General features: G+C 42.4%; 1 protein-coding gene across 2 annotated transcripts in view; it reads left to right on the top strand.

Moving 5' to 3' along the window:
• FBXO11 (F-box protein 11) overlaps positions 1 to 16892 on the top strand; it is a 79142-nt gene that overhangs the window by 60858 nt on the left and 1392 nt on the right. For both annotated transcript variants that reach the window (XM_037406086.1, XM_037406085.1), the window contains exons 12-22: positions 9730 to 9947; positions 10256 to 10341; positions 10423 to 10517; positions 11584 to 11706; positions 11806 to 11891; positions 12248 to 12324; positions 12436 to 12579; positions 13520 to 13630; positions 14792 to 14899; positions 16270 to 16378; positions 16745 to 16843. In XM_037406086.1, the coding sequence (XP_037261983.1) occupies positions 9730 to 9947; positions 10256 to 10341; positions 10423 to 10517; positions 11584 to 11706; positions 11806 to 11891; positions 12248 to 12324; positions 12436 to 12579; positions 13520 to 13630; positions 14792 to 14899; positions 16270 to 16378; positions 16745 to 16843 (1256 nt within the window). The remainder of the gene's footprint in view (positions 1 to 9729; positions 9948 to 10255; positions 10342 to 10422; positions 10518 to 11583; positions 11707 to 11805; positions 11892 to 12247; positions 12325 to 12435; positions 12580 to 13519; positions 13631 to 14791; positions 14900 to 16269; positions 16379 to 16744; positions 16844 to 16892) is intronic.

The following is a 16892-nucleotide window of genomic DNA, read 5'->3' as shown; positions in this document are numbered from 1 at the left end:
GCCACTCCACGATATTTGGAAAGCCATGGCAGTCAGGTGAAGTCCCTGGTGACTGACTGGAAAAAGGAAAACATTGCACCCATTTTGAAAAAGGGTAGAAAGGGAGGACCCTCAGAACTACCAACCCGTCAGCCTCACCTCTGTGTCTGGGAAGATTATGGAATAGATCCTCCTAGAAGCCCTGCTAAGGCACATGGAGGACAGGGAGGTGATGGGACACAGCCAGCATGGCTTCACCAAGGGCAAGTCCTGCCTGGCCAACCTAGTGGCCTTCTATGATGGAGCGACTGCATCAGTGGAGAAGGGAAGAGCTATGGTTGTTATCTATGTAGACTTCTGTAAGGCCTTTCACACAATCCCTTACAACATCCTTCTCTGTAAATTGAAGAGAGATGGATTTGATGGGTGGACTGTTTGGTGGATGAGGAATTGGTTGGGTGGTTGTATCCAGAGGGCAGTGGTCCATGGTTCAATGTCTGGATGCAGATTGGTGTCCCTCGGGCGTCGGTATTGGGACCAGTACTGTTTAATATCTTCATCAATGACACAGCGTCTGTGTGCACCCTCAGCAAGTCTGCAGACAACCCCAAGCTGAGTGGTGAGCTGACACACCTGAGGGAAGGGATGCCATCCAGAGACCTGGACAGGCTTGAGAAGTGAGCCCATGTGAACCTCAACAACACTAAGTGCAAGGTCCTGCACCTAGGTCAGGGCAACCCCAGCAGCAGTACTGGTTGGAGGATGCAGGGATGGAGAGCAACCCTCAGGAGGACTGGTGGTGCTGGTGAATGAAGAGCTGGCCATGAGCCTGTAGCGTGCACTCACAGCCCAGAAGCCCAACTATATCCTGGGCCACATCAAAAGAAGCGTGGCAAGCAGGTCGAGGGAGGTGATTCTGCTCTGGTGAGACCCCCCCCTGCAGTGCTGCATCCAGCTCTGGGGTCCTCAGCACAGGAAAGACACGGACCTGTTGGAGCAGGTCCAGAGGAGAGGCTGGAACCCTCTCCTCTGAAGAAAGGCTGAGAGAGCTGGGGTTGTTCAGCTTGGAGAAGGTCCAGGGACACCATATGGTGGCCTTTCAGTTTTTAAAAGGCTTATATGAAAGATGGAGACAGACTTTTTAGCAGGGCCGGTTGCAGTAGGGCAAGGGGTATGGTTTTCAACCAAGAGAGGGTAGATTCAGGCTAGGGAGAAGGAAGAAATCTTTTATGATGAGGCAGCAGGTTGCCCAGAGAGGTGGCAGATGCTTCATCCCTGGAAACATTCAAGGTCAGGTTGGATGGGGCTCTGAGGAACTTGATCTGGTTGAAACTGTCCCTGCTCATGGCAGGGAGGTTGGACTAGATATGACCTTTAAAGGTACCTTCTAACCCAAACTATTCTGTGGTTCTATGAAAATCACACACATAAAAAGTACAAAATGCGATCAGAGTATGGTGAACTCAATGTCCAACTAAATAAGGAACGCTGAAGTTAATACTGCCCACTGTCAGATTAAGTGTTATGTTCAAAATCGATGTGATTTCAGTATTCCCTCTTGCCTTCACAAGCATACTGCAGAATTTCATCATCCCGCTGTAGGCGCTGGATAGTGCAGGCCATGGACTGCCTGTAACTTCGTTGAATAATAGTCAGTTGCTTGGGGGGTTGCACTTTTAAAGATGCTGTAGATAAATAGGACCCTCTTCCCTGGTGCTGTGTCGCTGCTGTAATGAAAACCTCGCTGTAACAGCCCGGATTTCGGAGCGTTGCTGAAGAATGAGGTCAGCCAAACCAGCCCCTGTCCCACATCCTCCGGGACAGTGGTGCCCAGTGCCCTCCCTGGGTTCGTTCCTAGCCTTGCTACCCACCGCGCTCCTGGCCTGGCGATGGCTAAGTACATGCTCGGCCTGTTCTCTGGCAAGAAGACCATAATTAGACCTGGTATGTTATATCCATGGATGTTGTTTTAAGTAAATGCCTTTTATCACCTAAGTAGTAGTTTTTCTGGTAGATCTTTAGTTCCTGAGAAAGATAAATAATACTTGTACAAAATACTCATCAAATTGCAAGCGTTAGACACTGATGGCTTTGACCAGCTGAGAAAGACGAGTCCCAAGTCACACTTCTGCAGGTCTAGCCTGAGTGTAAACTGGACCTCTGTTTTCTTGTTTAAATTTTTTACGTTATCTGCTGACCTTTGGGTCCACTGTTCCTTCCATACCCCCTCATGGGCATTTCAGCTTGCTGTCACCACCCCCCTCCCCTCCCCCAGTTTGGTGTGGTCAGAGATCTAGCTACAGTAGACAGGGATTTTTAACTTAGACTTTCCAATTCTTGCTCCAAGGAAGCTATAGTCCACCACTTTAACCTTATACCTAAATAAAATCTTCATTAATTCAGGTACGAAATTGCTTTAGCTTTCTTACTGAATGTCTGTACGAGGATTTTCTGCAGTGTGTTATGTGTGGGGTGACTGTTGCTAGCTAGGTCTCACATGGCTATTGAATAAAATAATAATCTCTTGTAAGATGACATTTCTTTGGGGAAATAAATTTCCATAATTTTGATGAATGATTAATGCAATTATAGCTAATACATAACATAGCAACCTTTCAGAGGGGAAAAAAATGTAGTTTTATCATGGGTAAGAGGAAGAACAGCAGATAGTTTTGAAGATCAATTACTTTGATCCCTGACTGGGTGGGTTTTGGCTCCCTAGATTTTTTTCCCCCTTTGTTAGGGTATCTTCCTATGTAAGTATTTTTCCTATGGCTTTAGTTCTAACCCAGATCTGGTTGGGTTCTTGATGAGCATTGGCAGCCTGGGAACAGTATTAACGGAAAATCCACCGTGGATAGAAAGTGGTAAGGCTTTTCTCCTTTCCAGCCGGGTTGCTGGGGACGTGGGATGAAGGAGCAGCGCAGTACTAGTTGTAGCTCTTTGATTTGCGGTTGCCTGGTCTCAGTGGAAGGTAAACAGGTCACAGAGTGCTGCTGGTTTTGCTGCTGGCATAAAATCTTGCTAGTGGAAGTCAAACATAGTGGGATTCTCCTCTGTTTAGTCCCTCTTCTCCACTCTTAGTTACGTCCTAAGAAGCATGTTTGTTCTGTGTTGGGCAAGATTATAGCAGCCCAGAATAATGCCCTTCTAGCAGCTTTCTGACAGATTTCTTTATATCGTTTTATATTCTCTAAGAGATGTAGTTGTTTGCCACCCCTCTTTGCAAAATGGCCAAACTAATGTTGTGTCTTTGTTTTGTATTATCTCATTGTTTGGACACTGGCGCTGCTTCGTTTAAGCTGTATTAGCATATTATATAAGCACTCCTAATCTGCTTCAGTGTGTACATACATGCATACATCCCTCCAAGACTTGAACAGGCTCAGAAACATGTAATGGAGTGATTTCTGCTATAGAAAAGCTGGTAAAGTGCTTCAGTAACTGCTGGCAGGGGGAGATGCCCGTATGTAGGCTTGAGGGTTAATTGGAAAGTCTGGCTGGGAGCTGCTGCCTGTTTAAGTACTGAAGTATAAATATTAAATATATAAGTACTGAAATATTTAAAAAAATTTAAAGCCAGACTGAATTCCCTTGATTCATTTTAAATAAAAGTGTATTTGGTCTATTTTGTTACCAGTGGAATGCCTGTTCCAGTGCTCTGATCAGTGTGATATCACAAGCAAAACAGAATAGAAATAAATTTTTCCTTTTGTTTAAAGGAAACACTAGCACATTAAAGAGAACATGTGATTAATATTTATCTCGGCTGCAAATATTATTGAAATCTTTCTTAGTCATAAACTCCTTTGAAAGATTCCCCCCATCAGTCAGCTGTTGGCAGCATCCTCTGTTCTGTATCATGCTAGTGATAGAGTTGTTGAAATGACATAATTGGCAATATTTACGTACTCTTTAAGAGACGTCGTATCTTTCAGATACAAATCCTACATAGCTAAACAAATTAATGAATTTTCTATGCTCGCTTCTTTTGCTTCCCTTCTGTTATTTTTGGGTGCATATTATATTTTTTTCCATTGCTTGTGACTGTGAAGTGGGGTAAGTACATTCCAGTGTTGAATTCCTACCCTACACATTCTTTTCCCGTGGGTTTCTGTGCTGGAGTGCTGGCTCTGAAAGGTTCAAGAGTGCTTTGTTTTTCAGTTTCATGCTCTCAGACTGTTCTTTGTGTTTTGATACTTGTAGAAACTTAACCTCTTATTTCTAAACTGGCAATATTCTGACGTTTGCTTTAGTGCTGATGCCAAACGTTTAACAAGCAGGCATTAAAAATGCAGCATGGCATTGGCAGCGCTCGGTGCCTTATGCTGACCTCTCTTGCCAGTTGCCTGAGACAAGTTACCAGACATTTGTCATAAATTGTATTTAGTAGTTGTATGCAGACAACAGAGTAGCTCTGATTTACTGTAAGAATAAGCATGATTTTGTAGCTTAAAGCAGAGATCTAGGCATAACCGTTCATTTTTGTTGCTCTCAAAAGAGAAATGTACCATTAGTGCTTGTTTTCTTTATTTTTGATGAAAGAAAAGTATAGTAGCATGTGTTAAAGATGATGGTGCCTAATTGGCAGCTCAGTCTCAAATACTACAGATCAGGTAATTTTGAAGAAGCATGTATATAAACTCCAAAAAAACCTATTTGAAGCTTATGCCAGTTTCTATACAAACTACATAAAAACTCAATTGGCCTTTTGCTGCAATAGCAAGTTTTTCCTGTGCCCTAAAAATAAAGTGTTTGTTTTGTGTCTTGAATGTGGTTTTCTTTATGCTGCATTTGGATTTTTATAAAATCCACCAGTTCTCAAATAAAGACCATTCCAGGCTTTGGGAAGCGAATTCTTATAAACAGATTTTTTATGCCGTCAGTCACACTTAGTATTGCTATTTAATTAAGTTGATACGGAGTCAGATACTCTTTTAGCAGTTTTTTTTTATTTCTATCTTGGTCTCCTGGGTTGGTTTGTGGTTTGTTTTTTTTATTACCCTGTTGGGACTACAAGTGTCAGTAAATATTTAGGAAGTGTTGAAGCTTGCACGGTGATTGTCTTTTTCTTCTTCTTCTTCTTCTTTAAACACCTGTGTTGTTCAAACAATAACATGAAACACCCGTGTTTCTGTAATGCTGTGATCTTTGAGACAGAGTAAGAAATAAAGCCCTTTTAGAAATATGTGGGGAAAAAACTCCTCTGAGAAGAACAGCAGTGAACAAAGTCCCATCAGTTCCAAGTTTTAACCCTAATGCATTTCAAGGCAGTATTTGCTTTCTGCATTTTTATGTAGCCTAACAAAAAGAAAAAAAAAAAGCAAATTAAATTACTGTATTAGTCTTAATGTTAAAAGTCTACTGAGCTCATCCAGCTGTGCAGGAGCCCTCCTTTGTCATCACATCAGCTTTTTCTGTACACTTACATAGTGTGTGGAAGCATCAGCATTACCATTGCTGTGGTGTCTGTTGGGGATTACTTTGCTGAGACCTTAGCAGGCTGCAGGGTGTGTTCTTGCCCACACTTTCTGTCACTGTAGTTATTGTCTTGTGCCCACAGCTAATGCTGTGCCTGGTATTTTAAATAAATTTGGCGTACAGAGCTGCTTTTTAGTATTTAGGATTTTTCAAGCAGAAAGTTACTGCCAAGATATTTTGAGTGTCCTTATACCTGGTATTTTTGTGTCATTAACATTGTATATTTTTAATGTAATTTATGTAATTTTTCTGCATGCATCCCTTCTTCCTTAATCACAGGGGCCTTTTTTTCTTACTAAGCAATCCTGGCACTGCCAACTGCTGCATCCTCCAGCTTCTTCTACCGCTAGTTGATGAACTGTAACCCCAAGCCATCACAAAACACAAGTAAAATACCCGTCACATTTGAAAGTCATTCTTAGAAGGAGGTGGAGGCAATGTAACGCTTGCAATCCTTTTATCCAGAGGAGGAGTGCTGACCTTAATAGCCGCCTGGCAGGGTCTCTGTAAGGGATCTGGGCTCGAGCTGCCCGACAGCTGGACGGAGCTTAAGCGCGGCGGGTCGGGAACCCCTGCATGCTCTTAGACAGAAGCGGTGAGAAAGGAGCAGGCTGCTCCTGATGGTGTTACTGGTTGTAGCTGGAGCTGGCAGTAAGCTTTGGGTCCGCAGACAGCGTTCGTGGGCCTTGGAGATAATAGATCATTTAACCCTGTCCTTAGAAACCAAATTTCCTTGTTAGTTCCTTGTTCACAAAGTAGTTAACTTCCCAAGAGGAAAAGGTCACCTGAACCCACATGTGACTTCCTGGGATCCAGAACTTCATCATGTCAGAAAAACACTCCAGAACGTTAAAGGGAAGACATCTTGGAGAGGATATAGTTCAAAGGCATAGCAATGCCTTTTGGAGGCTGTGGTGGCTGGAGAAGATACCAGGGATTGCTTGGGGACATTTTGAGGCCTAGATAAGTTTAGCCCTTCTCCCTAGGGGGTGAACGTGGGCCAGAGCGGCTGTTGGTTTCAGCAGAGGATGGCATAGGGAATAGGCAGGCTGGGAACAAGGTGGTCGCTCAGGGCTGTAGAAGACCATGTGTTTCTGACAAACAGTGATTCTGTTGGTTTCCGTTTAATAATTATGCACACGGGTGGTGGTCAGGCATGGTCTCAAGTGCAGAAATAGGCTGGGTTTAACTGCATCAGTTCAAAGTAAGCAGTTCAGCTTCAGCTGACGCTGCTTGAGGTGGGCTGGACTTCTTAACGCAGTTTCTGTTTATGAGCGTTGAATGCTATAGGCTCCTACCTAGCAGATAGCTTTGACTTTCTGACCCAGCAGTCACTCTTATAAAGAAATCTGAGGTACAGATTTACTTTTTTTCTTTCTTCTCCCTCTTTTGAGGAGCAGCTCCTTCAGAGGCTTACAGCAGATTCTCAGTCTCAGCCAAGTCAGCAGGCCTACTTTTTTGAGCAGGTAGAAGAGCCATCATTTTGAAGGCTCCATTTCCTACTTTTTGAAGAGCTGACATTTGTACTCTGTTGTCCAGCGATATTACGGTATTCTAGGGCGTAGTGGGCAGAGTACAATTAATCTACAGGTACCTGTTCTGCTCCTCTCTGAAGTTGTATATTATGTAGATACACTGGGACACAAGCAGAAGTGAAGGAGCCTTCTCTTTCACTTCATTTCCAAGCAAATTTAAAAGTTGTGCAGTATGTGGTATTGTTTGCAAGAACTAGAAGTATTTGTACCGAAATTTCCTTCCTATTAAATAACAGTGCTTGCTGAAGCTCACAGAGGTGTTGCTGAGCACATGATAAAGGCTCTGCTTGGTTGTAACTTCTACGTGGCGTCCAAAAAGGCTGTAATGAAATACCTCTTCCTCATCGTGTTGCCCTAGTTACAACATACGGCGCTCAAAGTTGAAGATAATCTGTGAAGTAATTTAAAAGATAGCAGACCATGTATAGTAATATTTTACTTGAATTTATGTATTGCATTAAAAGGATTAAGCTTTACCGTATACCAAATTGTCACCTTCAGGTTCTCTGGGGGCTTCATTTTAAGTGAAAATGAGGGGGAAAAAAAAAGTGGTTCCTCTTGTCCCAAAGGCTGCCTGTTGGCATGAAGGTGTATTTCTGAGATCTTTAGATTCCCCTGTCTGTTAGTGTGTAGCTTCCTTGAGAACCCTCAAAACATCTTGACTCATTCTGAAGAAATCTGATCCTAAATCCTTGAAAACAATATATTCTGAATATTTACAGAAAGTAAGCTTTTTCAGTTTGACTTCTTTCTTTGTCACCCAGAGGGGCCTGCGGAGCCAGGCTGTGTGCACTGATAGTACTAATTTGGAGAATGTTTAATCAATGCAATGCCTTTCCTGGCTGCAATCCTCAAAGTAGGGAGAAGTGCGTGCTGTCTTGGTTTCCTCACTGAACGTGTATTTCTGCTTCTTTGTAATCAAAATGTGTTTGATGAAGCCCCTTAGCAATTCACAGCACATTAGTACAACAGTGAAACAGTGTTTTCTACTTAGGTTGGCAATAACTTGAGTAATTTCCATGTGGTAGGTGGTAGAAACTCTGGGATTAAGTGCTCATGGTAGTAGGTCATGTGAGTACGGAACACTGGAATCCAGTTACACTGAGCAGCAGGAGTTGTGCTTATTTTGTAGTTCGCAAGTAAAACAAGCCCTGCGATTAGCAAGACTAAGTAACGAACTAAAGTGGCTGCGGTGTTTGGACAAGGTGCCTATGAGGGTGACAAAGATCGGTGAAAGTCGGGCCCCTTTCCATATGGGTCAGATGGTTTACCTATATACGTGTTGCCGTTTCATTAAACAGGTAATCTTCTGCGTGATGAGGGCTGATACTGCTAAAACTGTAACTGGAATCGTATAGATTGTTTTATACTGTAGGTGGCTTTGTGGAGCACAGAGCCACATAGATCTAGGAGAGAAGAAAGAGCTAAGGTTGGTTCGCGTTATCTTTCAGCCATGTGTTCTTGGTGTGTATTTTTGAGTGCAGTTTTGGTTGCCTGTCAGCAGCAGAGTACCGCTCCAAACGCCACGTGCTCTGGTGTTAGTCTTGCTGGCCCCAGCTGCCCGCTGGAGATAGCCAGGGTGAGAGCTTTCAAGAGCTTGCATCCAAGCCATCCACGGATCAAAACACGTCACCTGGTGCTTGTCTGCCATCTCTAGTAAGAGATGCTTCCTCTCCTTCAGTTGTTCAGTTTCTGTTCTTGTAGTTGGTCAAAATGGGCATATAATACCATTCAGATCAACCTCAAAAGAACAGGTTGAATTTTAGTATCAAGATGTTCTCAAGCCATGTCAGGAAAATGCTGTGGAAGGACTGACACCATTACTTTGGCCCTGGAATGAACTAGAATTGGAGAAAGCATTGGACAGAAAACGGCCATTTTGCCGGATGAATTTTCAGATGGACCAGTTCGTCGTGCTGCTAACATGAGAGTTTGTTGGCACAGTGAGGGGATCATGCCTGGGAGGGCTTTGTGCACTGGGGGGTTTTGTTGTGGAGTTGGTTTTTTTTCTTTCCCCCATAACTATGCTATTTATAAAGCATTTGTTTAGATAGTTTTGTTGTAGGCCTACTACTACTTCAGTGTCTAAACAAAAGTGTATACCCTTTTAAAAAAAAAAAAAAGGAGGTGGAGAGTAGGGGAATGGGGTAAGGGGGGAGTTTGCCAGTTTCCAACCCTGGAAAAATGACTGATCTCCCGCATCCATATGTATTTATTCTGACCAGTTATTTCAAGGAAAGATACTTCTTCCTAAATAAATCATATTCTTACCAAATACGTAGGGTTCTGAGCCTGAAAATACATAGGTAGTCTTCTCCGTAGCACTGTCCTTTTTACATTGGACCTGTGGCTTCGTGGCCTTTGGAAGGAGTCTGATGCCTAGATGCTGGTAAGGAAACGTGGTATTCGGTCCTCTGCGAGGTGCTAGATCCAGAGTTTTTCTCAGTATTCCATGGGTAGTAAGAAACAGCAACATGAACAGTGTCTTCGGAACGCTGTTTTATTGAGAGGTGGGACGGGGGGGAGCAGGGAGATAGAGTAGCAGTAGCTATTCTTAATTAGCTATGCAAGTACTTCGGTGTTGTCAAATTTGGTACTGTTTGCTTTTCAATGAGGACTGGATTTAGAGGGGAGGGAGGGTGGGGAATAGCCTTAAAAAAAACTTTTAAAAAAAGTTTAAAAAAAAAAAATTAAAAAGGACTTTTACAGGAAACTATGTTTTTTTTTGTTGAAGGGTTATTTTGAAAGCTGCAACATACATAGAAACAGGATAGCAGGTTTTGAAGTGAAAGCATACGCCAATCCTACAGTAGTTCGGTGTGAAATCCATCATGGCCAGACCGGAGGAATCTATGTTCACGAAAAAGGAAGAGGACAATTCATAGAGAACAAAATCTATGCAAACAATTTTGCAGGTGTTTGGATTACCTCAAACAGCGACCCAACAATAAGGTATCGTTCTCATTGGTATTTTACTGCTTAGAAGAAGAGATTTGATAGGGATGGGAAAAGTGCACTTTTGTTTCATTTCTTTAGAAGGAACTGTAAATACTCCTGCATATGTAAAAACAATTTTGTTGTCTGTATTCAGTTGAACTGAATTTTTAATTTGTGTGTATACTTGGAAGTGTGTATTTCTCAAGTTGACAGAGCATAGATTCTCTACTTTGGATACTGTACAGTCCTAGACATTACATGCACATGTAGTGTTGTACAGCATATAATAATAATTTCATAACTTGGATACTTCTGTTTCTTAGGGGAAATGCAATTTTTAATGGGAATCAAGGTGGTGTTTATATCTTTGGTGATGGAAGAGGCCTTATTGAAGGAAATGACATTTATGGTGAGCTCACTTGCTTATTGCATCTTGAATTTTGAGAAAAATGAGTATGTAAGTGGTTAACAAAAATGTTATTTAACACAGGTAATGCATTAGCAGGAATACAGATTCGAACAAACAGCTGTCCCATAGTTCGACACAACAAGATTCATGACGGTCAACATGGGGGAATTTATGTAGTAAGTATTACCTACAGACAGGCATGCAAACTTGTTTTCTGTTCAAATAAGCGTTGGGAAAGGGTATTCTACGTAAAATATTTGATTGTACTTGCAGTGACTGAATTTCTTACATTAGAAACTAGGTTAATTGTAATAGGCTGAAGCTGGTGCTGATATTTAAAAGATGAAGGCTCTTACGAATGTCACTAAATTATTTCTGTTAGAGTAAAAAATTTACGGTGGGATAAATGACAGAATTTCACCATTTCTTGGTTAAAAGCTTTTTAAAGGTTTAGTTTTCATAGTAGTTTTTCATTATTAAAAAAAAAAAAAAAAAGGCAACCTGCTTGACTTTTTTTGGAGTGTAATATGTTTACCAGTAACTTCAGAAAATCATTTTTCTTTTGCCTTCAGGATGCTATACACTGCAATTGCTGCACGGTCCATGTACTGTAAAAGTGAGGAATAAAGCGCAATTTCCAGCATGTGCAAGGGCTCTGCTAGTTGAACTGAAAGAGCTGTCAGGCTCCCTTAAGCAATATCAGATTTTGAGAAATATTTGTGTATCTTTCTGCCAAAAGTTACCTAAGGTTCAGCTAACACTGCAAGTGTGCAGCTGCATCTACTCGTTCTGAAAATCTAACCAGAACAGCTTACCCCGACCAAGAATACTGTTGCTTTACTTTGAAGCACAGACACTAATGATAATTAACCTTCAGAGACATGCCAATTTTTTGTCAGTCTGGTGGACAGGGCTGAGTTTAGGTTTAAAGTGCCGGGTGCCAGAACTTTCAACCGATTGCGTGGCTGGGGAGAGGTACCCCTCTTCCAACAGCTAGCAGGTTTGCAAATACTACTGCAGAGCCTTGAAATGCAGTGGTCTACATGCGAAGTGTTCTTCGTTTCATGGAAAACTTTCAAAATCATGATGCACTGTTATTTAACAAAGAAAATATGTACTCAAATGGAAGAAAAATTACGTCGCCACAGTAAGGAAGCCATAGTGGGGAGATATGGGTACAGCCAGGAAAATAGTATTGGCAGTTAGCAGGTTTTCTCAACTCTTAAATTGTCTTCAATTTAGCATGAAAAAGGACAAGGTGTGATTGAGGAAAACGAAGTTTACAGCAATACTTTGGCTGGAGTCTGGGTGACAACAGGGAGCACTCCAGTCTTGAGGAGAAACAGAATACACAGTGGGAAACAAGTGAGTTTTGCTCCGTGGTTACAAGGGGGCCGTAGAGCAGAAAGCTATTCTTTATACTTCATTACTTTGGAACTAATAACGTAATTCTCAATGTGTTAGGTTGGAGTTTATTTTTATGACAATGGACACGGCGTGTTAGAAGACAATGACATCTATAATCACATGTACTCAGGGGTTCAGATAAGGTAAAACACATTCTGGTTTTGTGTCAAAACAGATGTCGCTTGTTTTATGCTCTTTTGTGTCTTTTTAACTGTTCTTGTCAGTTATTTTTAGAAACACATTTTTTTCAAAACCAGTATGTCTGAATAGCCTCTGCTTCAACTTATAAGAAACTTAGTGCTGATGCAGCCTGGATGTTGCCTAGGACGTGTGTCCCTTGAAGTCTGTAAAGCTGAAATATGTTTGGAAATAATGGTATTTTAGTAACATTTTTAAGCAGTGAGATTTATGGGGCATTTCTCTAGAGGAGTTTTAAACGTTCGGCCTTAGGAGACAGTGAACAGTTTTAAATTATTTCTTTGCTTACATTCCCCTCTAGAACTGGAAGCAACCCCAAAATCAGGCGCAACAAGATCTGGGGTGGTCAGAATGGTGGGATTCTTGTCTACAATTCTGGTAGGTTTGTTTGTCACGTTTATCCAGAATTGTTTATGTTCTGCAATATTATCTCTTCCCATTTATTATCCTTTTCAATTTTATTTTTTTCTACCCTTCCTTCAATTTTAGGTCTCGGATTTATAGAAGACAATGAAATTTTTGATAATGCAATGGCTGGTGTATGGATTAAAACAGACAGTAATCCTACACTAAGAAGAAATAAAATCCATGATGGAAGAGATGGAGGCATCTGTATATTTAATGGAGGAAGAGGTAGTTTTTTCCCTTACTGGCATATACTGAATATTCTGGATCAGAGTTTAATTTCAGATTAAGCAGTGTCCTTTTTAAAGTGCTCTTTAGAAACCTAGCTCTTGTCTTCTGAAGTAATAAAATAATTATAATGAACATACACTGATGCTTTTTAGCCTTAATTACATCAGTAATACTGAAATCTGTGGGAGGCAGAGAGGTAATTAATCTCATCCGAGAAGACTGTTAGATTGCTGCTTAGGACAGTCTTTTTATCCCATCTGCTTTTGTAAGCTTTGCCATTTGACTGAAAGACAGTGTTGAATGCAAGTCGTGTCGCCAAAATCGTGCATCTGGACGGTTCAGGTTCTGCCGGTGTCAAAGATGTAGGGGCGGGGGGTGGGGGGAAGGTCTTTAAGGCGTCTTTTATATGCTTGCAAATTTGGAAGTGGTCCTCCTCTGAAATCCCCTGGCTGTTGTGTGTCCTGGTACCAGCTTCTGATATTTTGTAGCTAATTGCTTGCTGTGAATGAGATTTAATTTTAAGTTAAGCATTTTAAAGTAATCCTGTCCTGCAATAATGAAAACGCAAGTTAAGCTTTGCTTTGGGAGGCTGCTCATTTTAGAGGGCCAGAACAGAAAGATGTTGGGAAAACTGAAGGAAAATTTGGGAAGTGAAAAGACTCGGTGGTTCCTCAAAAATAAAGCGGAGGTTTCTGTAAGGGTGCACACAATCCCAAATTCTGTTCCGTGCAGTGGAAGAAATACACTTAGATGATTGTACGCTGAAAATTAAACTGGTCTCACTAACTTCAGTGCTCTTGGTGGGTATCCCCCACATGAAAGGAGTTAGCGGGGTGATGATGATAACACATGAGATCATAGGAAAATGCTTCACAGAAGGGTTGCAGGTAAGGAGCTGTTAACGAGCTCGGGCGGTGTGTCTGTTGGTCTGTCGTAGGTCTCCTGGAGGAGAACGATATCTTCAGGAATGCTCAAGCCGGTGTTCTTATTAGCACCAACAGCCACCCTGTGCTAAGGAAGAATCGGATATTTGATGGATTTGCTGCAGGTTTGTGTTTTAAATCAGATTTTGAAGCATTAGAGCTTAGAGTAAGCTCTTCACAAAGCTAACTCTGAGTGTCTTTGCCCCACAGTCCTTAGACATTTGAACAGAGATTGGGATGTCCTTCGGCGTATTCTAGAAATCACTTGAGAATTCAGAATTGTAGCCGGAGTATCTTTACAGCGGTCTCTGGGATTAATAGCATGTTGAGTAACAACACATAATCTGTCTTAGCATTTTTCTGTGAAATACTTTTCGATTATTTTATTTTAGAAGCAATCGATAAAGTTGGCTAGGTCATATTTATAGTTAATCTGCTGGATGCTGGTTTGAATATTTTATCACTGCTTAAAAAACTAGGAAACGGAGCAAATAGACTTTAAAGAGATTTGAATTGCATCTCGAGCTCAACTTTCTCACTCCACAAACTTGAAAAATTATTAAAATGAGCATTTCTTACTCCAAAAGAGGTGAAGAATGTTTAATAGTGATTTTAGTACAATTACTGTTTAATGAGCACAGTTCCGTACATCTTGCATTCCATTCCATTTCAACTAAAATTGCATTCTTGAGTTTTCTCCCATCTTTCTTTCAGAAGAAGCAAGTTTTCTGAGAAGAGCCTCTAAAGGTGTTGTTTCAGTGTGGTGGGGGGGAAGGATAGGTTGCTGTCAAGAGCAGTCCTGGACAAATGACTTGGAAGACACGGGTTACTGATAAAAGCTAAGATTTAAAGAAATGAATTTTAGGTGCCCATCTTGAGAACTTTTTTAAAAAGCTATTTTAAAAAGGGTAAGGTATGTGCACAAGAACTTTCAATTCTACGTGAAGATGACAGCTTTAAGTCATATCCCCCTTGAAAATACATGATCATAGTACCATTTTAGTATCGGATAAACTAGTAGTGTGTTGTTTCTAACAGAAACCATGCATGCCAGCTGTAGCTCTTTGAAAGGATTCAACAGAAACGTTTGAACCTCAGTTTTATAGCTAGAAATTGCACTGCCATTTGCTACAGCATTTTCCTTCCCCCCCCCCCCCCGCCCCCGAGTTTATGACTGTTTAAAAAAAAATGAACAAACTAGATCATGAGAGGGGTACAAATGCACAATCGGGATTTAACTTTCCCCACTTTCTTTTCTCTTCTTTGTTCTCCTGAACCCAATAAAGGTATTGAAATAACAAATCACGCAACTGCAACATTAGAAGGCAATCAGATTTTCAACAACCGCTTTGGAGGTTTATTTCTAGCATCTGGTGTCAATGTCACCATGAAAGGTGAGTCTGAGCCCTGGTTTGTCATGTGCTTCCTTTGTACTTTTTTTGTTGTTGTGTTTTTGTGCTGGGTTTGGGGTTTATCATGCTGCTTTTTCCAGTTTTGGCTCAGATTTGGTACCACCTTAAGCTGATTTGTAAATTCAGAGTTGCAGCTGAATGTTTAGCTTGGCTTACTACCATCTTAGATTTTTAGACAGCCACTTTCAAAGATAACTTAAGGTTTTCCTGCCGTATTAAAACACTGTTATTAGCTCTTCTGTCTCAGAATTGTTTCTGAACTGGTTACTGGTCTGTGGCCCATCTCACATTCCAGTTTCCAGTTAGTGTAATGGAAGGGCTTTTGCCACATGTCTGACGGCAAGTGTCCAGTAAAGAAATACACCTCCCTGGGCTTTCAGGATCTAAGCCCATGAATATTCACAATCCCAAATCACTTCTTTACAGAAGAGAGGAACAGTTTGCATACATAAAATTCCCACGTATAGTGGGGAAGCGTGCATGGGACAGGGTCCTTTGGGGGGAGGTGGGAGCAATGGTGTGAACGCCAGAGCCCCAGGGTGTTACTCTAGAAGAACAGAGTTCAGTTTGCAGAATTTTTACCTGCTTGGTTGTACTTGTTAAGCCCTTTCCTGTGTGTTCTTTACACCGCTCACAACAGCAGGTCTGGCTCCCGCTTCGCGGCTCCTGCTCACCGAGTGCCTCAGTCAGCGCAGTGACGCGGTGGGGAGCAGGCAGGGCTAGTTTGAGGTGCGCTGAGGGCCTTGGCAGAAGATCTGGCAGCTGAGTAAGAGAGGATTCTCGAATTCGGTGTGCCTTGGACACAGCTTTCAGGTGCTGGTCAGACCTAATTCCCACTTCTGCTGTGCTGGAAAGTGCCTTGTTCTTAACCTCCCCTGGGCTGGGGAAAAGCCGCACTTTTCTGTGTAAAAACTAACAGCAGACGAGAGGTTTCCAGACATTTGGGTTTCAGACTGCTCAACAGCGAACTTCAGCCCGATAGGAAGGCTTGTCCCTCTAATCGTTTATTTACAAGCGAGTATTTAAAGGCAGGCTCATCAGGTGTTCCACGCGGTGCGTGCAAGGAGGAGGGCTCGCTCTGGTCTGAGGCGCGCGCTGCGCCGCCCGGCCATCTGCCTTGTAATCTGGCACGGAGGATTTCATGGGCTTAAAGGCCAGAACTAAAACGCAGGCATAGAATGAACTGTCCGGGTGCCTTTAGCTCTTAAAGGGGTGGGGTGGGGTGGGGTGGGGGGCTCTGCTGTAACGTACCAAGGGGGAAAAAAAAAAAAAAGTCATTGATCCAGATGTGATTAGTTCTTGGGTTTGGTTTTTTATTACTTCTTGCCTGTTTGTGGTTTTTTTCACAACAGATAACAAAATAATGAACAATCAAGATGCCATAGAAAAAGCTGTCAGTAGGGGCCAGTGTTTATACAAGATCTCGAGTTACACCAGCTACCCGATGCACGACTTCTACAGGTAACAGGTTCTTTCCCTGGGTTTGGGTCAAGGGTTTCTCTGCTGGCGCGGCCCTGAACAGCTGCTGGCTGCCCGGGAGTGCCGCGGGGCCCTTCCCCAGCTGCAGCAGGAGGGGACTGAACAAGTTCCCGTTGTCTCGAATTTACTGGGGGTTGCAGAGAACGTACCCGAGCCGGCGGGCTTGTACCGCCAAACTGCTATTTCGGAATGCGGAACCGCCAGCATGCCGTGAAATCCAGCTTCACCACCGGTTCCCAAGTTTTTCAGTCCCACGTCCATCCTCGCCTTGGTGCTGTCCTGCCCCTGCCCCCTCCCCCAGCGCCTGGGTTTGTGGCTCATGCCTAACGCGGTGCCGTTTTCCTGCAGATGTCACACCTGCAACACCACCGACCGCAATGCCATATGCGTGAACTGCATTAAGAAGTGCCATCAAGGACATGATGTAGAATTCATTAGACACGATAGGTATGTTTCAAACGAGCCCGTTGAGTGGTTTCGAGGGCACCAGTAGAGC

This window comes from Falco rusticolus, chromosome 12 (genome assembly GCF_015220075.1).
Source record: "Falco rusticolus isolate bFalRus1 chromosome 12, bFalRus1.pri, whole genome shotgun sequence".
In the NCBI taxonomy this organism is placed as follows: domain Eukaryota; kingdom Metazoa; phylum Chordata; class Aves; order Falconiformes; family Falconidae; genus Falco; species Falco rusticolus.
Note: the sequence above shows the minus strand (reverse complement) of the source record. Positions and strands in the feature narration are given on the sequence as shown.